This window comes from Phocoena sinus, chromosome 9 (genome assembly GCF_008692025.1).
Source record: "Phocoena sinus isolate mPhoSin1 chromosome 9, mPhoSin1.pri, whole genome shotgun sequence".
Classification (NCBI taxonomy): Eukaryota; Metazoa; Chordata; class Mammalia; order Artiodactyla; family Phocoenidae; genus Phocoena; species Phocoena sinus.
In genome coordinates this window covers 90,812,455-90,839,481 of record NC_045771.1, presented here as the reverse complement: position 1 = coordinate 90,839,481, position 27,027 = coordinate 90,812,455, and the positions used below count along the sequence as shown (strand labels likewise).

The 27,027-nt window shown below is 36.8% G+C and overlaps 1 protein-coding gene across 2 annotated transcripts in view; it reads left to right on the top strand.

Annotated features, from left to right (window-relative positions):
• The window catches only part of COG5 (component of oligomeric golgi complex 5), a 293,055-nt gene that overhangs the window by 29,005 nt on the left and 237,023 nt on the right, over positions 1–27,027 (top strand). For both annotated transcript variants that reach the window (XM_032642661.1, XM_032642660.1), the window contains exon 6: positions 14,740–14,860. In XM_032642661.1, coding sequence (XP_032498552.1) covers positions 14,740–14,860 — 121 coding nt within the window. The remainder of the gene's footprint in view (positions 1–14,739; positions 14,861–27,027) is intronic.

The following is a 27,027-nucleotide window of genomic DNA, read 5'->3' as shown; positions in this document are numbered from 1 at the left end:
TTTTTTAAAAGAAAAGAAAACGGACAGGTAGAACCCTAGGACAAATGGTGGAAGCAAAGCTCTACAGACAAAATCTCACACAGAAGCATACATACATACACACTCACGAAAAGGAAAAGGGGAAAATCATAAATCTTGCTCTCAAAGTCTGCCTCCTCAATTTGGGATAGTTCGTTGTCTATTCATCTGTTTCAGAGAAGCAGGGTACATTAAGTTGATTGTGGAACTTTTTTTTTTTTTTTTTTTGCGGTACACGTGCCTCTCACTGTTGTGGCCTCTCCTGTTGCGGAGCACAGGCTCCGGATGCGCAGGCTCCGCGACCACGGCTAATGGGTGTAACTGCTCCGCGGCATGTGGGATCTTCCTGGACCGGGGCATGAACCTGTGTCCCCTGCATCGGCAGGTGGACTCTCAACCACTGCGCCACCAGGGAAGCACGTTTGTGGAGCTTTAATCCGCTGCTTCTGAGGCATCCGGGAGAGATTTCCCTTTCTCTTCTTTGTTCTCACAGCTCCAGGGGCTCAGATTTGGATTTGGCCCGCCTCTGCATGTAGGTCGCTGGAGGCCCTTTGTTCTTCGCTCAGATAGGTCGGGGTTAAAGGAGCAGCTGCTTAGGGGACTCTGGCTCACTCAGGACGGGGGGAGGTAGGGGTACGGAGTGCGGGGCGAGCCTGCGATGGCAGAGGCCGGTGTGATGTCGCACCAGCCTGAGGCGCGCCATGCATTCTCCCGGGGAAGTTGTCCCTGGATCCCGGGACCCTGGCAGTGGCGGGCTGCACAGGCCCCCGGAAGATGGGTGTGGATAGTGACCTGTGCTTGCACACAGGCTTCTTGGTGGCGGCAGCAGCAGCCTTAGCGTCTCATGCCCGTCTCCAGGGTCTGTGCTTTTATCTCCGGCTTGCGCCCGTTTCTGGAGCTCCTTTAAGCAGCGCTCTTAATCCCCTCTCCTCGCACACCAGGAAACAAAGAGGGAAGAAAAAGTTTCTTGGCTCTTTGGCACGTCCAGACTTTTCCCCGGACTCCCTCCCCACTAGCCATGGTGCACTAGCCCCCTGCAGGCTGTGTTCACGCCGCCAACCCCAGTGCTCTCCCGGCACTCCGACTGAAGCCCGAGCCTCAGCTCCCAGCCCCGCCCACCCCGGTGGATGAGCAGACAAGCACCGATCCTCTGTGCGGGAATCTCTCCGCTTTGCACTCCGCACCCCTGTTGCTGTGCTCTCCTCTGCAGCTCCGAAGCTTTCCCCGTCTACCACCCACAGTCTCTGCCCGCAAAGGGGCTTCCTAGTGTGTGGAAACCTTTCCTGCTTAACAGCTCCCTCCCACTGGTGCAGGTACCGTCCCTATGTTTTGGTCTTTGTTTATTCTTTTTTCTTTTGCCCTACCCAGGTACGTGGGGGCTTTCTTGCTTTTTGGGATGTCTGAGGTCTTCTGCCAGCGTTTAGTAGGTGTTCTGTAGGAGTTGTTCAACGTGTAGATGTATTTCTGGTGTATCTGTGGGGAGGAAGGTGATCTCCACGTCTTACTTTTCCACCATCTTCCCCTCGTCCCCCCCAGTATTTTGACTTTTATTTATTTTTATTATTATTTTTTAAATTAATTAATTTATTTTTGGCTGTGTTGGGTCTTCGTTTCTGTGCGAGGGCTTTCTCAAGTTGCGGCAAGCAGGGGCCACTCTTCATCGTGGTGCGTGGGCCTCTCACTGTCGCGGCCTCTCGTTGCAGAGCACAAGCTCCAGACGCGCAGGCTCAGTAGTTGTGGCTTACGGGCCCAGTTGCTCCACGGCATGTGGGATCTTCCCGGACCAGGGCTCGAACCCGTGTCCCCTTCATTGGCAGGCAGATTCTCAACCACTGCGTCACCAGGGAAGCCCCTGGCATTCTTTTTCTTACGATAGAATAGACTAATATGTAAGGATGGTATTAACTAAGAAAAGTGATTATGCTGCTTATATCTTCTTTACAGACTTCTCTCTAATAAAATGAAATTTTATAAACATCTTGGTCTTTTGGACATAGATGGAAATTAACTTTTAGTTTAGTAAACTTTAAAATGTTTTTGTATATGAAGACATAGGAGTGTTACAGCACTGTTCAGGAGTATTAGTATTCGTGTGCGTCACACAATGTTTTGATTATAGATTTCTGCTTAATTTTAAGCAATACATTAAAATTTAATTTGTTAAATTAAACATTTAAGTTCACTTCTTTGCGTTCAACTCCAGATCTTAAACATGTCAGAATCATGCACTTCTTTTTTTTGCCTTTGTTTACTACAATCTTTTGACAGTAAGTTTTAAGAATCTTATTTATTTTTACCACCTAGCTAGATATGTATTCAGGATAAAATTTTTTTTTCATGTGTATTTGGGACTTTAAAATGTATGGAAAATTTCAAGTATTCTAATTCAATAATTATGTTTAGAAGTTACATATCTCATCACGTTTATGCGTGAGTAAACTGAGGTTCTAAGAGTTACTTGCTGAAGTTCATATAGCCATTATGCAGCAGTGTTAAGATAAAACAGAATTTCTTTCTCTAAATTTAGTATTCTGTGCTTTTGATTCGTAAAAAAGTAGAAGATACAATTTCTGTTTTTCAGAAACTTGCTTGTAGGTAGAAAAATTAAAATCAAATCTAGGTTGATGAAGCACAGATGAAAGCACTGGACTAGGAGTTATGAGACCTGACTTCACTCTTCATCCCTCTAGCTGCATGGTCATGAACAAACTTTAGTTATCTTTTTTTCCGGCTTTGAGATATAATTGACATATTACATGTACATTTAAGATGTATAATGTGATAATTTGGTACATGTATGTACTGTGAAATGTTTACCACAGTGAGGTTAGTAACACATATTTCACTTTACGTAATTACCATTTTTGTTGTTGCGGTCATGGTGGTTTAGTATCTTTTTACAGTGAAAGTTTGGACTGGATCTGTGAATTCTCTTCCAGCTCTAAAATGCTGCGATTCTATGAAACTGTGATAGTTTCTTTTTTGAATGCTTTTATTTTTTATGGTTATGTAAGCATGAGAGGTCAGGATTGTTTGTGTTTAAGATAAACACTTTTTATATTTATTATTGTTGTTAAATATTATTAATTTTCGCTCTAATATTAGCCCTAATTTTCTATACTCTTATTGTAAAAAATATTACACTACTGTATAGGGGCAAGTAGGTTGAATAACTTTGGTCAAATTATTATAAAGGAAGGGAGAGAAAAGAAAAAGAAAAATGTCGAGGTACAGTTTGATATCTTTATTTCCAGTATTTAATTTTTCCTGAATTGACTCATATGCAGTCTTACCTTTAGGAAGGAAGTTCATCTTAGAAATTTGTTGCCATTCAAACTGCTTTGAAGTCTAAGGGCTCTTTGGAAGTTTATTTATGTTTTAACCATTTTTATTCTGTTCACTTTGACTAGACATTTCCATTTTAAACTTTGGGGAAACGTTAATGTTTCTGTTTAATCTTTTTATCCTTTGAGATCTTCATTTAAATGCATGTTGTATAAGAAAGCAAGAAAGAAATAGCTATGAAGTTATTTTTGCCTTGAACGTAAAATCCCTATGATTGTACCCTCAATTAGAAGAAAGTACTTCTACATTTAATTTCTTTTGCTTTTTATCCCCATTTCACTCTCTTTGCAGAAAGCCTTTTCTTTCTTTGAGCAGAAGCTTCTGACTTCATCTATATACATGAATACAGGAGTTGAATTTAATTATCACCCCAAGAATCATCTCTATCTTAGCTCTTTTTAGTAACATTGTTTGCTTATGAACTGCCTCAGAGTTTTTCAGAAAGAAATTTTTAAGAGCTTATTATCCCTTACATAGAATATTTAAATTTTTTTAACTTCAACATTATATAAGAAAGAGTTTTTAAACTTTCAAATCTTATAAGTTTTTAACACTTCTAATCATGTTTTCAAAAATATAACAGCTTTATTGAGGTGTAATTCACATATGTACATATAAGTTTTTTTATCTTTTTAATTTTTTGCATTTTTTATCATTTCACTTTTTAATTTTTTAAGTCACACACGTATTAACTTTTCAATTTGAAGTGTTTTTTTGAATTTTATTTTATTTATTGTACAGCAGCAGGTCCTTATTAGTTATCCATTTTATACACATCAATCCCAATCTTCCAATACATCACACCACCACCCCACCCCCGCCACTTCCCCCCTTGGTGTCCATACGTTTGTTCTCTACATCTGTGTCTCAACTTATGCCCTGCAAACCAGTTCATCTGTACCATTTTCTAGGTTCCACATATATGCGTTAATATATGATATTTGTTTTTATCTTTCTGACTTACTTCACTCTGTATGACAGTGTCTAGATCCATCCACGTCTCAACAAATGACCGAATTTCGTTCCTTTTTATGGCTGAGTAATATCCCATTGTATATATGTACCACGTCTTCTTTATCCGTTCATCTGTTGATGGGCATTTAGGTTGCTTCCATGACCTGGCTATTGTAAATAGTGCTGCAGTGAACATTGGGGTGCATGTGTCTTTTTGAATTATGGTTTTCTCTGGGTATATGCCCAGTAGTGGGATTGCTGGGTTGTATGGTAGTTCTGTTTTTAGTTTTATTTATTTATTTTTTTTGCGGTACATGGGCCTCTCACTGTTGTGGCCTCTCCCGTTGCGGAGCACAGGTTCCGGACGCGCAAGCTCAGTGGCCATGGCTCACGGGCCCAGCCGCTCCGCAGCATGTGGGATCTTCCCGGACCAGGGCACGAACCCATGTCCCCTGCATTGGCAGGCGGATTCTCAACCACTGTGCCACCAGAGAAGGCCTGTTTTTAGTTTTTTAAGGAACCTCCATACTGTTCTCCATAGTGGCTATGTCAATTTACATTCCCACCAACAGTGCAAGAGGGTTCCCTTTTCTCCACACCCTCTCCAGCATTTGTTGTTTGTAGATTTTCTGATGATGCCCATTCTAACTGGTGTGAGATAATACCTCATTGTAGTTTTGATTTGCATTTCTCTAATGATTGGTGATGTTGAGCAGCTTTTCATGTGCTTCTTGGCCATCTGTACGTCTTCATTGGAGAAATGTCTATTTAACTCTTCTGCCCATTTTTGGATTGGGTTGTTTGTTTTTTTAATATTGAGCTGCATGAGATGTTTATATATTTTGGAGATTAATCCTTTGTTGCTTCATTTGCAAATATTTTCTCCCATTCTGAGGGTTGTCCTTTCGTCTTGTTTATGGTTTCCTTTGCTGTGCAGAAGCTTTTAAGTTTCATTAGGTCCCATTTGTTTATTTTTGTTTTTATTTCCATTACTCTAGGAGGTGGATCAAAAATGTGAAGCCATCTGGTCCTGGACTTTTGTTTGTTGGAAGATTTTTAATCACAGTTTCATTTTCATTACTTGTGATTGGTCTGTTCATATTTTCTATTTCTTCCTGGTTCAGTCTTGGAAGGTTATACCTTCCTAAGAGTTTGTCCATTTCTTCCAGGTTGTCCATTTTATTGGCATAGAGTTGCTTGTAGTAGTCTCTTAGGATGCTTTGTATTTTTGTGGTGTCTGTTGTAACTTCTCCTTTTTCGTTTCTAATTTTATTGATTTGAATCCTCTCCTTCTTTTTCTTGATGAGTCTGGCTAATGGTTTATCAATTTTGTTTATCTTCTCAAAGAACCAGGTTTTAGTTTTATTGATCTTTGCTATTGTTTTCTTTGTTTCTATTTCATTTATTCCTCCTCTGATCTTTATGATTTCTTTCCTTCAGCTCGCTTTGGGTTTTGTTTGTTCTTCTTTCTTTAGTTCCTTTAGGTGTAAGGTTGGATTGTTTATTTGAGATTTTTGTTGTTTCTTGAGGTCGGCTTGTGTAGCTGTAAACTTCCCTCTTAGAACTGCTTTTGCTGCATCCCATAGGTTTTGGATCATTGTGTTTTCATTGTCATTTATCTCTAGGTATTTTTTGATTTTTTCTTTGATTTCTTCAGTGACCTCTTGGTTATTTAGTAACGTATTGTTTAGCCTCATGTGTTTGTGTTTTTTACATTTTTTCCCCTGTAATTGATTTCTAATCTCATAGCATTGTGGTTAGAAAAGATGCTTGATATGATTTCAATTTTCTTAAATTTACTGAGGCTTGATTTGTGACCCAAGATGTGATCTATCCTAGAGAATGTTCCATGCACACTTGAGCAGAAAGTGTAATCTGCTGTTTTGTTTGCAATGTCCTGTAAATATCAATTAAATCTATCTGGTCTATTGTGTCATTTAAAGCTTGTGTTTCCTTATTAATTTTCTGTTTGCATGATCTGTCCATTGGTGTAAGTGAGGTGTTAAGGTCCCCCACTATTATTGTGTTACTGTCGATTTCCTCTTTTATAGCTGTTAGCAGTTGCCTTATGTATTGAGGTACTCGTATGTTGGGTGCATATATATTTATAATTGTTACATTTTCTTCTTGGATTGATCCGTTGATCATTATGTAGTGTCCTTCCTTGTCTCTTTTGACATTCTTTATTTTAAAGTCTGTTTTATCTCAGAGTACTGCTATTCCAGCTTTCTTTTGATTTCCATTTGCAAGGAATATCTTTTACCCTCCCCTCACTTTCAGTCTGTACGTCTGAAGTGGGTCTCTTGTAGACAGCATATATATGGGTCTTGTTTTTGTATCCATTCAACAAGCCTGTGTCTTTGGTTGGAGCATTTAATCCATTCACGTTTAAGGTAATTATCGATATGTATGTTCCTATTACCATTTTCTTAATTGTTTGGGGTTTGTTTTTGTAGATCCTTTTCTTCTCTTGTGTTTCCCACTTAGAAAAGTTCCTTTAGCATTTTTTGTAGAGCTGGTTTGGTGGTGCTGAATTCTCTTAGCTTTTGCTTGTCTGTAAAGCTTTTGATTTCTCCATCATATCTGAATGAGATCCTTGCTGGGTAGAGTAATCTTGGTTGTAGGTTCTTCCCTTTCATCACTTTAAGTATATCATGCCACTCCCTTCTGGCTTGTAGAGTTTCTGCTGAGAAATCAGCTGTTAACCTTATGGGAGTTCCCTTGTATGTTATTTGTCGTTTTTCTCTTACTGCTTTCAATAATTTTTATTTGTCTTTAATTTTTGCCAATTTGATTACTATGTGTCTTGGTGTGTTTCTCCTGTATGGGACTCTCTGTGTTTCCTGGACTTGGATGGCTATTTCCTTTCCCATGTTAGGGAAGTTTTCAACTATAATCTCTTCAAATATTTCCTCAGGTCCTTTCTCTCTCTCTTCTCCTTCTGTGTCCCCTATAATGCGAATGTTGTTGCATTTAATGTTGTCCGAGAGGTCTCTAAGGCTGTCTGCATTTCTTTGCATTCTTTATTCTGTTCTGCAGCAGTTAACTCCACCATTCTATCTTACAGGTCACTTATCCGTTCTTCTGCCTCAGTTATTCTGCTATTGATTCCTTCTAGTGTATTTTTCATTTCAGTTATTGTATTCATCTCTGTTTGTTTGTTCTTTATTTCTTCTAGGTCTTTGTTAAACATTTCTTGCATCTTCTTGACCTTGCCTCCATTCTTTTCCCGAGGTCCTGGGTCATCTTTACTATCATCATTCTGAATTCTTTCTCTGGAAGGTTGCCTATCTCCACTTCATTAGGTGTTTTTCTGGGGTTTTATCTTGTTCCTTCATCTGGTACATAGCCCTCTGCCTTTTCATTTGTCTGTCTTTATTTGAATGTGGTTATTGTTCCACAGGCTGCAGGATTGTAGTTTTTCTTGCTTCTGCTGTCTGCCCTCTTCAAGTTGAAGTTTTTAATTTAGTTTTTTAACTGAAACTATATAAGTAAGAAAGTTTGAGAGAATGTTGGAAAGAGGAAGGAAGAAATGGTTCATAAAACCTTTTCTCTTTTTTTATGTTTGTGTTTTACATGTATGTGGTTTTCATCGTATACTTTTGTAGGGTCCTTTTTAGTTTTCAGTTGTTATGATATCAAATAATTTTATCTACATTGTTCTATAGGATGATGATTTAGTTTACTGGCTTTATAATTATCCACCAAACAAGTGAATATATTAGGAAGGAAGGAAGAAGAAAGATAACAACACCAGCGTAAGTTGCCATTGTTCCTAAACACTGCGAAAACATATAGAGGAACTAAGATAGCAAAACCAGAGAACCCCTGCTGGTGGAAGTGATGCTGGGCTAGCCTGGGGGCTAGCGTTTAGGGGGCATAGCAGCTTTTGTTTCTGCTCTGGGAAAGCCACTGTCCATGTAAGAAGTCCAGCCATTGTGAGACTGTCATGCTGTGGGGAAGCCCATGCTGGCCGTGAGTAGATGATAGGTAGAGAAGCAGTGAGGCAGCCAGACATGGGAGTGAAGCCTCATGTTAGCTGAGTGCAGCAGAGTGAGTAATCCCAGGGATACCATGTGGAACACTTGAACCCTGCCCAAATTCCTGACTCACAGAATTGTGAGGAAGAACAATTCATTTAAAATCACTACATTTTGGGCTGGTTTCTTATGCAGCAAAAGATAATTGATACAGCAGCCAAACTGATTTTGACATACAGAGACAGCCATCCTCATAGAATCCAGGGACTGTTGCCCCTATGACCCTTTCTTTAGGAATCTGATAGACAATGTACTTGAGACAATCAAAATGAGTAGAGAAACAGCAAAGTAAAAAGTAGTGATGAGCATTAGAACTAGGATTAAATGAGAGAGATACAGTAGTGTGTAATGGCTGTATGTTTTGACAAAGAAATAAAATTCAGCTGTAGAACATTGTGGGCAGAGTATGTGCAGAACAGTTTTTTTAAACTGTCTTCAGCAGTCATATTTGTGTTTTTAGTATTGGTGTGTTTTTGGCTGCGTTTTTGGTTTGTGTTGCTGCGCGTGGGCTTCCTCCAGTTGTGGCAAGCAGGGGCTGCTCTTCATTGCGGTGCATGGGCTTCTCATTGTGGTGGCCTCTTGTTGTGGAGCATGGGCTCTAGGTGCTCGGGCCTCAGTACTTGTGGCACGCAGCCTCAATAGTTGTGGCTTGCGGCCTCTAAAGTGCAGGCTCAGTAGTTGTGGCGCACGGGCTTAGTTGTTCCGCGTCATGTGGGATCTTCCAAGATCAGGCCTTGAACCCAAGTCCTCGACATTGGCAGGTGGGTTCTTAACCCTCTGCCACCCGGGAAGCCCTGTAGTGTTGGTTTTGCATTCAGGTAATGTTTTGTTTGTATTGTGTAGCAAAGCAAATGAATAATTTTAAATACTCGAATTCTGTTATCTGTTATGTCTCTGGAGCCAGGAGTCTCTGTGTGGAAGAGATAATTTGTAGATGTAAGTTAGAAGATTAGGTAAACACCCTGTGCTCCTGATTTTTAAGTACAATTATCAATATGAACTCATGAGATATTTTAATTTTATCTTATAATGGTATATACATTATATGTATATATTTTTATACATATGTGTATGTATAATGTTAATCTGAGACTATTTTATGTGTATTGTGGAATCAAGCAAATGAATATTTAAATTTTGACATTTCCTACCTATGTCTACCAAAAAGTCTCAGAATTGAGCAAGCCTAGCTCCCAGAATGTGGTCTTCAAATGCTGCTGACTTCTAAAAGAAATCAGGGATTCTTTGATAGATCTTTGATCCCAGATCTGGGGCATGAAATATGCAAAATGATCCTGGAATATTTTTATACCATATACGAAGGGAAGTATCAATAACTATTAACTAGAGTCATGATAAAAGGCTTTAGGAGCCAACTTGGAGAGGCCCTAGGGTGACCAACTATGTCAGTTTTAGCACTGCAAGTCCCATGTCCCAGGAAACCTCTCAGTCTCAGGCAAATCAGTACAGGTGATCACCCTCAGAAGCTCTGACTGGCCAAAAATGGGACATTGTGAGCATCTATAAGGATAAGAGCTACAATGGATTGGCATCTTATATTATGTTTAAATCTGTGAGTTCATAATGATATCCAAAACAATGAACCAATTGTTCATCTTCGGTGGCTATTAGGAAAGCAGTCCTCAGTTTTGAAAACTGATAAACCAGTAGAAAGAATCTGGCATTTATTCTTACTATTCTATATGAACAGTACCACTGGGTAAACTAATATAGATGAGGTAAAGTTTGTTCTCATAGAGATGTTTTATAAGCTAGCAAATAAAGGCAAAATGACATAACTAGAGTATCACCATTTTGTATTCATTATGCTGTAATAGATTTTGATATTATCAGTGGCTGCTAACAACACAGAGAATCATACATATGTTATAAATACACTACTACCTAATGAATAAATTTGCCCAGAATATTAAACCTGTATCTGATGAAGCTGCCTACATCCATCTACTAAAGTATAAGGAATGTAGAAGACAGAGGGACTTGTTAAACTAGGGGAAGGCAATCAACTAAAAGCAGTCTGTGGGAAACTGTATAGGATAGATGATCCCGTATATTCAACAGATTGCAGAAGAAAAAAAAGAGATGCTAAACGAACCCATTTAGATTTTAAAAGGGCAAAATTAGGACTTTCCTGGTGGCGCAGTGGTTAAGAATCTGCCTGCCAATGCAGGGGACACAGGTTCAATCCCTGGTCTGGGAAGATCCCACATGCCACAGAGCAACTAAGCCTGTGTACCACAACTACTAAGCCTGCGCTGTAGAGCCCACTAGCCACAACTACTGAGCCCGTGTGCCACAGCTACCGAGCCCACATTGCCGCCACTACTGAAGCCCATGTGCTGCAGCTACTGAAGCCTGTGCGCGTAGAGCCCACGCTCTGCAGCAGGAGAAGCCACCACAATGAGAAGCCTGTGCACTGCAACGAAGAGTAACCCCTGCTTGCCACAGCTAGAGAAAGCCTGCACTCAGCAATGAAGACCCAAGGAAGGCAAAAAATAAAGTTAAAAAAATAAAAACAAAAAGGGCAAAATTAAACTACAGCATTTAGGTATATATAAAGCCATAAATGAAAGTAAAGAAGGGATTACCACAAAAGTCAGAATGGTGTTTGTCTTGGTTAGGCTGGGGGAGTAGGGAGGATGGCTGGAGGGTGTTGTGATTGGTAGTGGGTACATGGATGGCTTCTGTAGTGGCAGACCTGGTTTTGTTTCCTGATCTGCATGATAGTTCCAAGTTCATTTAGCTATAATTTCTTTTTTTTTTTTACATTTATTTATTTATTTATTTTTGAGTGCGTTGCATTTTCGTTGCTGCATGTGGGCTTTCTCTAGTTGCGGCAAGCAGGGCCTACTCTTCATTGTGGTGTGTGGGCTTCTCCTTGCCGTGGCTCCTCTTGTTGTGGAGCACGGGCTCTAGAGCACAGGCTCAGTAGTTGTGGCTCACGGGCTTAGTTGCTCCAAGGCATGTGGGATCTTCCCGGACCAGGGCTCTAACCCGTGTCCTTTGCATTGGCAGGCGGATTCTTAACCACTGTGCCACCAGGGAAGCCCTTGCTATAATTTCTGTATGTAGTTTACTGTATTTGTAATATCTAAATCTATATTTTTAAAGACTTAATTTTTTAGAGCAGTTTAGATTCACTGCAGAATTGAGACAAAGATATAGATTTCCCATATATTCCTTGCCCCACACATGCATAGCCTCCCCCTTAATCAGCATCTGCCACCAGAGTGGCACATTTGTTACAATGGATGAACTTACATTGACACATCATTATCAAATTCCATAGTTCACTCTTGGTGTACATTCTGTGGGTTTTGAAAAATATATAATGATATATATATCCATCATTATAGTATCATATGGAGTATTTCCAGTGCCCTAAACATCCTCTGTACTCTGACTCTTCATCCCCCCAACTTCTGGCAACCGCCAATCTGTTTACTGTCTCCATAGTTGTGTCTTTTCCAGAATGTGATATAGTTGGAATCACATAGTATGTAGCCTTTTCAGATTGCCTCTTTCCCTTAGTAAACTGCATTTAAGATTCCTCTGTGTCTTTTCATGGCTTGATAGATCTTTTCCTTTTAGTGCTGAATAATATATTTGATAATAAAAGTCTGAAATGAAAAATAAGGAAGAAAAGGAAATTGATTGGAGTGAAAGCAACTATATTAGGAAATGGTGAGAGTTGCTGCCTTAAAGATTATCTAAGACGTGTTGACTGAGGATTTTTTTTTATATGTATAAATTTATTTATTTTTTTTTGGCTGCATTGGGTCTTAGTTGCGGCAAGTGGGGCTTCTCATCGTTGCAGTGCGTGGGCTCTAAGCGCGCGGGCTTCAGTAGTTATGGCACACAGTCTCAGTAGTTGTGGCGCATGGGCTTAGTTGCTCCACAGCATGTGGGATCTTCCCAGACCAGAGATTGAACCTGTGTCTGCTGCATTGGCAGGCAGATTCTTATCCACTGCACCACCAGGGAAGCCTGACTGAGGATTTTATTAAATGCTCTTCTAAGATGATTTAACATGATCTGTTACTAGAGAGCCCCTGAGGTTTATTAAAAAGGGGGTGGAGTGCTGAAAACTGTTTCTAAGAAGGTAAATCTGGCAAGATGGATTTCAGTAAGAGACTGGAAAGCAAGCCAGGAGACCACAGTGTTAAGGTGAAGGTGATAAAGATTTGAATTAGGGTGATGCTTATAGGAATAGAGGTAGAATAGCCATTGTGTTATGCAACAGAAGAATAATCAGTAAGACTTGGTGACAGATAAAGTATGGTTAAACAGAAAAGCATTAGAAATAAGCTCAAAGCTTTCATGTTTGAGGACATATCCTTTATTGGGTAGGTACTGGGAATTATGGAAGGACAGTTCTTGGTGATTAGATCTGTTATTTCTCCTCGTGATGTATTTAGAATCCAAGAGGAATGATTGCTTGGGATTCTACATTCCAAATGGTACATCTAAAAATATAATTCTGACAAGCAAGAAACTGATAACAGTGGTTGTTTTTGGTGAGTGCACAGTTGAGACATAAAAATATGAGGATGACTTTTTATCTTCTAATCTTTTGAATTTTGAATTATATGCTTCTATTACCTATTCAGAAAATAAATAAAATTTAATTAAAGATTAAGATGCCTAAATCTTCCAGTTTACAGGGAGAAATTCTTATTTGACATTCTTTTATTATTTTAAGTACTTCAGACTACAGTTACTCAGAAAAGCAGTCAGTAAAAACTAAACATGTTTAATACTTGGCTGCCTTTGATATACATATGTTTGTAAGTGTGTATTTGATTATATGTTTGTGTATGTTGTGTGTGCATGAGTGTGGCTGTGTTTGGCTCTGAGGTGTATGTGTACTTCATTCAGAAAAAATGTTTATAGTTGAAGCCTCAGGGACCCTGTCTTCCTAGGAGTTTTAAATAGCTTTTTTTTTTTTTTTTTTTTGCGGTACGCGGGCCTCTCACTGCTGTGGCCTCCCGTTGCGGAGCATGGGCTCTGGACGTGCAGGCCCAGCAGCCATGGCTCACGGGCCCAGCCGCTCCGTAGCATGCAGGATCCTCCCGGACCGGGGCACGAACCTGCATCCCCTGCATCGGCAGGCGGACTCTCAACCACTGCGCCACCAAGGAAGCCCGGGCTTTTAATTCTTATTGCTACCAGTTAGGATTTTCCTCCTTACATGGGAGATGTTCTTGCTTCTCATCCAGCTTCAGGGCCATTCAAAGATGGTGGTGATACAGCAGCATAGACTGTCTCTCTTTTCTTTATTATCACCACTGAAGCTGAAGGTCATTATGTATGCATTGCTCCATCAGTCTCCCTTTTCATTCTCCCCAGGCAATTGCCCTGGATTGCCTCTGTAATAAAGTGTCTTGAAATACACAAATCTTTATTTCATGTCTTAGTCTTTTGGATAGGTTAAGACCCACTATTGGATCTGGTAACAAAAAAGGTGACATATAAATGATAGGGTTTTTTGGGTTTGTTTTAATAACTTTATCTTTTACAATTTGTTATTAATAAAAAAATTAGGAAATATCAGTAAGGGCATGCTTATTCTTTAAGATCTAGTGAAACTGGACATTTTAAGTCTGTTCCCCTACGGACTTAGGAAAGAGAAACTAGGACTGGAAACTAGGAAACAGTAGTAGGAAGCTAAGCAGCCCTAGCACAGTGGTTGTCAACCTTGGCCACACACAGGGACTGCATGAGGATATTAAAAGAAATACTGTTTCAGCTTTAATTGGTCAGGGCTCTGTCTTGCTTGGGCATTGGAACGTTTTGAACTTACACACTTGAATTTTTTTGGCCTCATCGGGTCTTAGTTGCAGTATGTGGGGTCTTTAGTTTCATCGCGCAGGCTTCTCTCTAGTTGTGGTGCTCGGGCTTCTCTCTGTAGTTGTGGTGTGCGGGTTTTCTCTCTCTAGTTGTGGCACATGGGCTTAGTTTCCCCGTGGCATGTGGGATCTTAGTTCCCCGACGAGGGATCCAACTGGCGTCCCCTGCATTGAAAGACGGATTCTTTACCACTGGACCACCAGGGAAGTCCCCCTACATACTTGAATTTAATATGAAGTCAAGACTGAGAGCCACTGGCCTAGAGAAGAAAACTGGTCTACGACTGAGGAGAAAAGTGCTTAGGTTTCATAGCACCTCAATCCCAAATTCTCTTTGAGATAAATTGGAGCTTATTGTAAAATGCTGCCTTTTAAGACTTGTGATTATTTAGATTTCTGACTGATGGAAAACAAAAAATACATGAGTGAATTTTTAGCATCTGGAAAGAAGAGACAGATTCACATAGTAATAAAACTTCATGGATTGACTTTACTTATTTAACATTGCACAGGTTGCCTGTGATTTGCTTCGGAGAATCATTCGCATCTTGTATCTCAGTAAGAGACTCCAGGGACAACTGCAGGGGGGAAGTAGAGAGATAACAAAAGCTGCTCAGAGTCTCAGTGAGCTTGGTAAGTCCTTTTGTTTATTGATTCACTGGTTGAAGGAAATTTGGTTGTTTCAAGTTTTTGGTGATTATAAATTGAGCTACTTTAACATTTGTATACAGGTCTTATGTGAACCTAAGTTTTCATTTCCCTAGGAGAAATGTCCAGGAGAAATGCTCTTTTTTAGGTGACAAGTCTCATGTTGGCATGGTGCCTAGAAGATCTGTTGAATTCATTTCTTCATTCGTCATTCTTTTCTTAAACATTTAGAGCAGCCTCTTGACCTTCAAGGGTGTCAGCAGTCACAGCTTTGAGTACTGACAGGTTGCAAGGTCCATGATGAAGCAGTTCATAATTTTTCAGGCAAACTTTTGAATACCTACCAAGTGCTTAAAGAACTACCTAACACCTGCATTTTAATGAGGCTTTGCGGTTTTCTTCTTTTCATTGGGTACCCAGTAATTTTTCTGAAGTGGTTGTGTTTAGTGGAATTTGTACCTTTTTAGGTTCAGAAGGTCTTTGATTATATCCATCTTAAATATCAAGAGTCTCCTAATGCTTAGTAACGTGCTTTGAAAGTTATGCCAAAAGAATATCAAAGATGTGCATTACATGTTCTTTTTGAATTTTCCTATATTTCAATTACATAGTCATACTGTAATGCTTATTCCCTGTTTTGACTAAGGAAATGTAATATCCTTCACAAAGCATGCTTCAACAACATTTCAATTTATAATGCTCAAATACATTGCTTAGGCACATCATGGGAATATATTGAACTTGTGATTTAGTGTGCTTGGAATATATTATATAAAAAGTTAATTTTAAAGCAGTGAGTAATGCTTCACTGTTTTTTCACAATATGTGCTAAATATAGAAGTGTAAAAATCTTAGTATCAGCTGTTATTTTTTGCTTTATCATATTTAATTTCTGTGCTCCAAAAAGTAAACTCTCAAATAATAGAATCATTAAAAACAAACACAAATTATTCCAAGGTTTATTATGTATACTTGTCATCACTGATACTCTTCCATAATAAAAAGTTGCTAGATTTTGATTATGATTATCATCTCTCCTAGAAATAACAGATGCTGTAATGCAAATGGTGATATCTTCTTTTTTTAAAAAAGGCACATTTTATTATTTATTTTGACATCTTCATTGGAGTATAATTGCTTTCCAGTGTTGTGTTAGTTTCTGCTGTATAACAAAGTGAATCAACTATAGGTATACATATATCCCCATATCCCTTCCCTCTTGCGTCTCCCTCCCACCCTCCTTATGCCACCCCTCTAGGTGGTTGCACAGCACCCAGCTGATCTCCCTGTGCCATGCAGATGCTTCCCACTAGCTATCTATTTTACATTTGGTAGTGTATATATATGTCAGTGCTACTCTTTCACTTCGTCCCAGCTTACCCTTCCCCCTCCCCGTGTCCTCACGTCCATTCTCTGCATCTGCGTCTTTATTCCTGTCCTGCCCCTAGGTTCTTCAGAACTTTTTTTTGTTTTTAGATTCCATATATATGTGTTAGCATACGGTGTTTGTTTTTCTCTTTCTGACTTACTTCACTCTGTATGACAGACTCTAGGTCCATCCACCTCACTACAAATAACTCAGTTTCATTTCTTAAAAAGGCACAATTATTAATCATAATGTTCTGTGTTGGTACAATGCAGAGTATAAACTCATTATCCTTCCAGTGAGGCTTTGGCTTTACCCAAAGTTTTATAAATGTTAAACGATGACAAGTTGTTGAGAAAGTATAGTAAATTATGGAGTTATCTCAAAATGGATTGTGTTAATTTAAATTTTAAATCTTTGCAGATTATGTGCTATTCAAAAATTTCAAAGGCATCATGTCTTTATCATTCACCACTGTGGTTCAGTCTTGGCCAGTCCTGGCATTGATAATAAGGAGAAGCCAAGAGGGAGATAAAGTTTCTACATTTGGAATTAATGTTTTAATAAAAGTAATAATTTGGTAATCATTATTACAGTTACACATGTACACTAAATGCTGTTTCTATGATTGGAGCATCTCTGAAATTATCAATGTCTATATTTGTATGGTTCTGGCTCTCATTAGAAAGAATAAAATGATGAAGAGTAGCAGGCCCCTGAGATTAACTGAAAACCAATCTCTCAAACTTGAAAGGTCTTGAGGCTTGAAATGTAGTGACCAGATGAAATACATTGTCATCTGAAAGTTAATTATATTCTGAGGGACTTGGAGGGGAATGTCAGTGACTGCTAATGGATACCACTCTTTAGAGTGGTGAAAATGTTCTGCAGTTAAATAGTGGTGATTGTTGCACAGCCTTGTCAACATACAAAAAAGCCTCTGAATTGTGTGCTTTAAAAGGTTGAATTTTATGCTTTGTGAATTATATATCACTTTAAAGTTATATATCAATTTAGAAAGTATATTCTGGTGCCTAGTGACGATTATGCTGGTACCTTTTCTTTTTTTTAAAAATTGAGGTCTAAGCGATATACAGTAAACTGCAACATATTGAAAATGTACAGTTTGGCAAGTTTTGACATGAAACCATCACCAATATTAAGGTACATAACTATCACCCCCCAAAAGTTTCCTTATGCCCCTTGGTAATCCCTCCTCAGGCATTTATGGATCTGCCTTCTATTACTATAGATTGGTTGGCATTTTAATGAACTTTATGTAAATGGAATCATACAGTTTGTGTTTTTGTTTGGCTTCTTTCAGTCACCTTAATTATTTTGAGATTCATCTATGTTGTGTGTATCAATAGCTCGTTCCGTTTCATTGCTGAGTAGTTTTCCATTATATGGGTATCCCACAGTTGGTTTATTCATTCACCTGTTGATTGATTTGAGTTGTTCCTAGTTTTTGGCTATTACAAATCAAGCTGTTATGAACATTCATATACAGGTATTTTTATGGACATATGCTTTCATTTCTCTTTGATAAATATGTAGATACAGAATGACCAGATCATATAGTAGATGTATGTTTAACTTTGAAAGAAATTGCCCTGGTGTTCTACCTAAAGTGTATGAAAACTGCACTTTTTCTGCATCCTTGTCAACCCTCGTTATAGTCAGTCATCTTAATTTTAGCCATTCTAATTGGTGTGTAGTAGTATCTTGTTTTGAGTTCGCAAAAAAAAAGTTTGTAGAACTAATACAGGAGTTTAGCAAGATTTCAGGATATATGATCAATATACAAAAATTCGTTTTATTTCTTTTTTTTGTTTTTGGTCGTGCCGCGTGGCTTGCGGGCATCTTAGTTCCCCAGCCAGGGATCGAACTCATGCCCCGTGCAGTGGAAGTGTGGAGTCCTAACCACTGGACTGCCAGGGAATTGCCTTTATTTCTGTATAATATTAACAAGCAATTGGAAGTTGAAATTCAAAAATACCACTCATAATAGCATTGAAAATATGAACTACTTAGGGTTGAATTTGACAGAAGATACACAGTTGTATACTGACAACTAGAAAACATTGTTGAGGACAATTAAAAAGACCTAAATAAGTAAATAAACATTGTGAATTGGAAGACTTTATAGTGTTTATTAATATGCCCATTTTCCCTAAATTGATTTGTATAGATTCAGCACAGTTACAACCTGCATCCCAGCAGGCCTTTATTAAAATTGACAAACTGATTTTAAAATTCATATGGAAATGCAAAGGATCTAGAATAGCCAAAACTTAAAAAAAACCCCAAGAAACAGGCACAGTTGGAGCATTAACCATACCTGATTTGAAGACCTGTTACAATGACTTATACTAATCAAGACAAAAAGATAGACAAATAGGTCAATGGAATGGAATAGAGAGCCCAGAAGTAGACACACACATGTAAGAACAACGGATTTTTGACACATTTAGTGGAGAAAAGAGAGTCTTTTCAACAGATGGTACTGGGAAAATTGGATATCCATATGTATAACAGTGAACTTGTATTTATACCTTACTTCATATAAGAAAAAAAGAAAACTGAAAATGGATCATAGTCCTAAATATAAAACCTAAAACTACAGAACTTCTAAAGGGAAACGTAGGAGAACATTTTTATGTCTCTGAATTAGAAAATGATTCCTTAGATATATAACCCAAAGCACAGTTCTCCCCACCACACACAAATTGGTAAGTTAGACATTATCAAAATTTAAAACTTCTGTGAGCGATGCTGCTAGAAGAATGAAAAGACAAGCAAGCCATAGACAGAAAATGTTTGCCAAGTGTATATTTGATAAAGGACTTGCTTCCAGAATATATAAAAAACTTTCAACATTGGTAAGAACACAAACAACCCAATTAAAAAATAGGCAAAAGATTTGAACACACACTTCACCAAAGAATATACGTGAATGGCAAATATACATATATGATACTCAGCATCATTAGGCATTAGGGAAGTAAAAATTAAAATCATACTGGTGTCTTACTGACAGAATAAGCAGAATTTTTTTAGTGCAGACTTATGTGTAATTTTTCATGCATATTATTATGATTAAAAAATAAAACTACATAGTACAGATTTCAGGATTAAATTATATCACATTGATTTATGGTTTTTCTTCAAGAAAAGTCTTGGCACTAGATGAAAATTTAGATGGGCCTTACTAAATTTGTAACATTTTTTGAACATTAGTTAAGATGATACACTTAAATCACATTTAAGTTATACCATGGTTTATATATAGTGAATGTATTTTATGTTGTGTGGTGTGACAAAAAAAAAGAAAGTATATCCTCCATTAATTTTTACTGTGTATGGTCTGTCCTCTGAGTTTTATAATTTTGTTGCTAAGCTGCAACAAAATGTTTTCTGATGATATATGGTGATACATTAACACCATGTATCATGAGAAAATATTTTTCAAATTTATCATAGAAGCATTTTATGAAATATTTTTTATAGAAGGAAGGGATAGTCTAAGTTTGTTTTATCCACTAATGTTCTTATTGTAACTGATATTTTCTCAATCTGATAAAACAATACTTATATGCAAACATTTTTGATTTATGCATAGGTGGGAAAAAGTATGATTTACATAATCTTTGCCATGTAATAGGTGATCGATAATTAAGGAACTAATGAATTTTTTTTGAGATGTCTGTAAGATGATGTAGTTGGTGAGCATTGTATTATTTCAAGCTTTTAAAAATTGTTTATTGATAGGAAAATGTGTAAATATGCCATGTAACCATTTCCAGTATTAAATTAGGTCTGAGATGACTTCTTTTTTAATTGAAGTGTAGTTGATTTGCAATGTTGTGTTAGTTTCTGGTATACAGCAAAGTGATTCAGTTATACATATATATGTGTATATATATATATTCTTTTAAATATTCTTTTCCATTATGGTTTATTGCAGGATATTGAATATAGTTCCCTGTGCTATGCACAGTAGGACATTTGTTGTTTATCTATTTTATATATAGTAGTTTGTATCTGCTAATCCCAAACTCCCAATTTATCCCTCCCCCACCCCCTTTCCCCTGTGGTAACCGTAAGTTGTTTTCTATGTCTGTGAGTCATTTTCTGTTTCATAACTAAGTTCATTTGTGTCATATTTTAGATTCCACATATAAATGATATATGGTATCTGTCTATATATACTATTATATATAATAGTATATTATTTTTCATACATTTCAAAGTTACAGTAGTATTTTGGGGTATATATTTTATTCCATATGGTCAGGTAATGTTTATTGAAAGTCTGTAGTTTACCTTACTATTTGTCACCCCCTGCTGGACCATTCATCATTGTTTGAGAAAAATTAATTTAGTGTAAGGTTCTTCAATCTAGTAATGTATCAAATTTTCAATTACTCGGCTCTAAGGGCTTTATTTTCTATTTGGATGCTTAAGCCAGTACTTCTCTTTTCCATTCCAGTACCTGTAAGTTTTAAAAATTGCAGTGTATCTTAAATGAATATAAACAATGCTCCAAATACAGGCTTCTTATTGTATTGACTTTTTACTGGTTATTTTATTGATTGTTCCTAAAAAATGGTGTCAGCGTACTTCTAGCGAATTACAGCTTTGAGTCTCTAAGTCTAATATTTTGGGGGAACATTAGATGGGCTGTTTTACTTTTTATTGCCATTATAACTTGATTACTTTATGTATAAAAATTCTAAATATGTTAAACAGTTTTTATCCGTCTTTGGTTTAGTAGATTGGAATTGGCTATAGGCTAAGTTAAAAGGGTTCAATGTAAATTTATGATTATAGGTATACTTATAGAACTTTACATTTTAATACCATGTAAACAACAGGGCAGGTAGGCAGGCATGATCTTTTGAGAGACATGTTAGTAAAATAGGATGCAGTTTTAGTCATTTGTTTTAATTTCTGTGTTAGGGACTTGAAATCTGTTTCAATAAATCAGAAATGTGTTTTTCTACCATATCTAATTGGAAGATAATGCTGATGTTACAGTTTTATTGTCACAACTAGGAATATATTCAGAGGTCAGTGGTGACCCCCCAAAAGTTGTCTTGTGCCTCTCTGAGTCAGTCCCCCCACTTCCAGCACGAACTTTTGTTACTAGAGATTTCATTTTGCTCTTTCTTGGATTTCATATATGTGGAATCATACAGTATACATTCGTTTGATGAGTAGTATTCCAGTGGATGTGTGTGCCACAATATATTCATTCAGCTTTTGATACATATTGGGTTTTCAACTTTAGACTATTGTGAATAAAACTGCCATGAACATTTATTTTCAGTGCCCTTGGGTAAATACCTAGGCGTGGAATTGCTGGGTCATCTGGTAAGTGTTATGATTAACTTTTTAAGATTTGCTACACTGTTTTCTTTCTTTTTAAACTAATAGGCAATTTTATTTTTACAGTAGTCTTATATAGCAACAGTATTAGTTTGCTGGGGCTGCCATAACAAAGTTATCACAGACCGGGTGTCTTAAACAACAGAAATATATGTTTTCACAGTTCTGGCGGCTGGAAGTTCAAGATCAAGGTGTTCATAGGTTTTTTATTTTCTGAGTCCTCTCTCCTTGACTTGCAGATTGCCACTTTCTCTCTGTATCTTCACTGGTCTTTCCTCTGTGCTACACTTTTCTAAAATGGTTGTAACATTTCCACCAGCAATGCATAAGAGTCCCATTTGCTTTACATCCTTCAGTGCTTGTCATTGTAAATCATTTTAATTTTAGCCAGTCTCATAGATGTGTAGAGGTATCTCTTTATGATTTTAATTTGCATATACATGATTACAAATCATGTTGAACCTGATTTTGAATATTTATTTCCCACTTCATTTATCTTTGTGTAGTGTCTGTCCAGATCTATTGTCTTTTTTTTTAAAAGACAGTATGAATTTACTTTAAAACTGTGGAACAAATATTACTAAATTACTCAATTCAAACTGGAGTGCATTTTCACCCCTAAGTGCTTCGGGACTAAGCTATCCCATCTCCTTTTATTAACTCTTGTCTCTTACAATGTCTAATGATGACAAAAGGTTAAATTTGTGTGCCTAACCCAAATGTGTGGGATAAGATCTGAGCCTTGGATTGAAGTGCATTTGATTTACACAAAAATAAAAAATGGCTAAGAGGGTTCAATAAAAGACAGTCTTGTGAAATATAGGGTAACTAGACTTTTGCCCTTGTTTTAGACTGGGTTTGTTTTCTTACTGAGTTGTGAGACGTCTTTTTATATTCTGGATACAAGTTTGTGAGGTGTGTGTGTGTGTGAGTGTGAATGTTTTTTGTGAATATATGTGCATTGTCTTTTAATATTCCTAGTGGTGTGATTTGAGCAGAATGTTTTAATTTTGATGAAGCCCAGTGTACCTTTTTCTTTTTTTTGGGAGGGGGGTGAGTTTTGTTTTATAGCTTGCACTTTTGGAGCCCTATGTAAGACAATCTTTTCATATCCTACAGTTGCAAAAAATTTCTTCTACATTTTTTTCTGGAAGTTTTAAAGTTTTAATTTTTGTGTTAAGGTCTATGATTCATGTCAGGGTACTTTTTGATATAATGCAAGGGAAAGGTTGAAGCTTATTTTTTTCCATGAAGATATCTAATTGGTCCAGTACTATTTGTTGAAAAGACCTTCCTCTCTCCACTGAATTACCTTGGGGCTTTTTTAGAAAATCAATTGACTCTGTATCTGTATTTTTGAACTCTATTCTGTTCCATTTATCTATGTGTCTGTCCTTATTTCACACATCTTTATATTTTGATTACTGTAGCCATCTTGAATTTGCATTTAAAGTCTATTTCTTTGTAGATAGAGTGTTCTTGAGTCCTGCTTTATTATCTGTTCTTTTATAATTTCAGTTTCCTTTTGTTTGGAGTGTTCATACATATTTTTACTAGTTATTGATATGGTTGGATTGAGTTTGCCATTTTGCTATATTCTATTTTTATCATCTTTTTTCTTTTGTTCCTGTCTTTCCTGCTTTTTTTCTTTTGTCCTTTTTTCGTAAACCATTTTTAAGTGTAAAATTCAGTGTTATTAAGTACATTCACAGTGTTGTGTCACCCTCAACACTATTTCCAAAACCTTTCCATCATATGCCAAAGAGAAACGCTGTATTCATCAACCAGTAACTCACCATTTTCCTGTTTCCCCAATCCTTGGTAACCTCTGTTCTACTTTTTGTCTCTATGAATTTGCCTATTTTAGGTACTTAATGTAAGTGGAATAATACAGTATTTGTCCTTTTGTGTCTGGCTTATTTCACTTAGCATAACGTTTTCAAGGTTCATCTGTGTTGTAGCGTGTATCAGAACTTCATTCCATTTTTTATGGCTGAATAATATTGCATTGTATATCACTTTTTGTTTATTCATCTCTTGATAGACACTTGGCTAGTTTCCACTTTTTGAAAAGGCTTTTATAAATAATGCTGCTATGAACATTGGTGTTCGAGTATCTGTTTGAGTCCTTGTTTACAGTTCTTTTGGGTATATATCTAGGTGTGGGATTTCTGGGTCATATGGTAATTCTGTGTTTAACAGTTTAAGGATCTGCCAAACAGTATTCCACTGTAGGTGCCCTTTTTACATTCCTACCAACAGTGCACTAGAATTTGAATTTCTCCACATCTTCATCAACCCCTGTTATTTTCTTTTTTGTTTTTTTAAATAATTGTCACCCTAATAAGTGTGAAGGTAACATCTTAAAGTTTCGATTTGCATTTTCCTAAAGACTGGTGATGTTGAACATGTTTTCATGTACTTATTGACCATTTTATATCTTATTTGGTGAAATGTTTTTTAAGTCTTTTATCCATTTTAAAAACTGAGTCGTTTGTTTTTTGTTGTTGAGTTCTAAATATATTCTGGATACTAGTCCTTGTCAGCTAAAATATTTTTTCCCACAAATATTTTCTCCCATTCTGTGAGTTGTCTTTCCACTCTCTTGATAGTATCCTTTGATGGAGAATTTTTTATTTTGATGAAGTCCAGTTTATCCAATTTTTCTTTTGTTCTCTGTGCTTTTGGTGTAATACTTAAGAAACGGTTGCCAAATCTAGCTCAGTGAAGATTTCCCCCTTGTTTTCTTCTAAGAATTTTGTAGTTTTGGCTCTTCAATTTAGATCTTTGATCCATTATGCTTTTTGCATGTGGATATCCAGTTTTCCTCACGCTGTTTGTTCAAAACATTATCATTTCACCACTGAATGGACTTGGCACCATTGTCAAAATTTAATTGACCATTTATGTAACTCTTTATTTCTGGGCTTTGTCTTCTATTCCATTGGTGTATGGAATATGTATCATTATGCTGGTACCATACTGTTATGATTACTAAAGCTTTGTTGTAAGTTTCAAAATTCAGAAGATCAAGTCTTCCCACTTTGTTCTTCTTTTTCAAAAGTGTTTTGACTATTCAGTATCCCTCGATGAGTTTTTCTATTTCTGTAAAAAAATGCCTTTGGGATTTTTATAGGGATTGTATTATGTCTGTAGATCATTTTGGGTGGTATTGTCACCTTAAAGTATTAAGACTTTTAGTTCATGAACACAGATGTCTTTCTATTTATTTAGATCTTTAATTTCTTTTGGCAATCTTTTATAGTTTTCAATGCACAAGGCTTTCAGCCTCCTTAATTAAATTTATTCCTAAGTATTTTATTCTTTGTAATACTTTTGTAAATGGAATTGTTTTCTTTATTTTTGAATTGTTCATTGCTAGTATATAGAAATACAACTGATTTTTGTGTGTTGTTGCTTTTGTGTCCTGCAACTTGGCTGAATTCATTTTTTAGCTCTGTGTGTGTGTGTGTGTGTGTGTGTGTGTGTGTGTGTGCGGTCTTTAGGGTTTTCTACATATAAGATCTTGTCATCTGTGAACAGAGATAATTTTACTTCTTCCTTTCCACTTTGAATGCCTTTGATTTATTTTTCTTGCCTGTTTGTGCAGGCTAGAACTTTCAGTACTTTGTTGAATACAAGTGGTGAAAGCGGACATCCTTACCTTGTTTCTGATCTTAGGGAAAAGCATTCAGTCTTTAATCATTGAGTATGATGTTAGCTGTGTGTTTTTCATGTATGACTGTTATTATGCTGAGGAAATTCTCTTGTATTTCTAATTTACTTAGTGTTTTTATTGCAAAAGTGTGTTGAATTTTGTCAGATGCTTTTTCTGCATCAGGATGGCCATGCGGTTTTTTTCCCCTCTTCATTCTAGTAATGTGGTCTCTTGCTTTGAGTTTTGTATGTTGACCTATGCTTGTATACCAGGGATAAATCCCACTAGGTCACAGTCTATAATCCTTTTAATATGCTGTTGAATTCAGTTTGTTAGTATGTTGTTGAGGATTTTTGCATACATATATATGGGGTTTTTTTGGCTCTGCCGCATGGCTTGCAGGGTCTTAGTTCCCTGACTAGGGATCGAACCTGCGCCCTTGGCAGTAAAAGCATGGAATCCTAATCACTGGACTGCCACGGAATTCCCACATCTATATTTATAAGAGATATTGGCTTGCAGTTTTCTTTTCTTGTAGTGTCTTTGTCTGGTTTTGATATTAGGGTAATGCTAACCTAATAGAATGAGTTAGGAAGTGTTCCCTTCTCTTCAATTTTTGGAACAGTTTGAGAAGTTTTTGGTATTTATTTTTCTTTAGATGTCTGGTAGAATTCACCAGTGAAGCCATCTGGTCCTAGGCTTTTCTTTGTTGGAATTTCTTGTTTTCTTTGTGTTAATAAGATAGTTCTGTGTATTCCATTTTATTTTGTCTATGAACTTTTTAGCTATAAGTTTATATTATTTTTGCAGGAATTCCTAGGGATTACCACATGCATCTTTAATTTAGCACAATCTACTTAGTGCTTATGTTGAATTACTTCAGGTGAAATATTAGCTGTTTTGAAGTTATTGTCTACTAAATCTCTTGTATGAGCCCACTTGCAGAGTCAATTTCTTTGATCTGCCTTTAAAATTTTTTTTTCATGAGTATGGGTTATGTACATCTGTTTCTTTGCATGTGGAATAATTTTTTATTGAAGTATAGTTGATTTACAATATTGTGTTAGTTTCTGGTGTCCAGAGAAATGATTCAGTTATATATATATATATATATATATATATATATATATATATATACATTCTTTTTAATATTCTTTTCTGTTATGGTTTATTACAGGATTCTATGGTTCCCTGTGCTATATAGTAGGACCTTGTTGTTTATTTATTTTATATATAGTACGTAGTTTGTATCTGCTAATCCCAAACTCCTAATTTATCCCTCCCCCACTTCCTTTCCTCTTTGGGCACTATAAGTTTGTTTTCTGTGAGTTTGTTTCTGTTTCATAAATAAGTTCATTTGTGTCATATTTTAGATTCTGCATATAAGTATCATATGGCATTTGTCTTTCTCTTTCTGATTTACTTCACTTAGTATGATATTCTTTAGGTCCATCCGTGTTGCTGCAAATGGCATTATTTCATTCTTTTTTACCAAATAGTATTCCATAGTGTCTATATACCACATCTTCTTTATCCATTCATCTGTCAATGGACATTTAGTTTGCTTCCCTGTCTCGGCTATTGTAAGTAGTGCTGCTGTGAACATTGGGGTGCATGTATCTTTTTGAATTATAGTTTTCTCCGGATATATACCCAGGAGTGGGATTGCTGGATCCTATGGTAACTCTATTATAGTTTTTTAAGGAACCTCCATACTGTTCTCCATAGTGGCTGTTA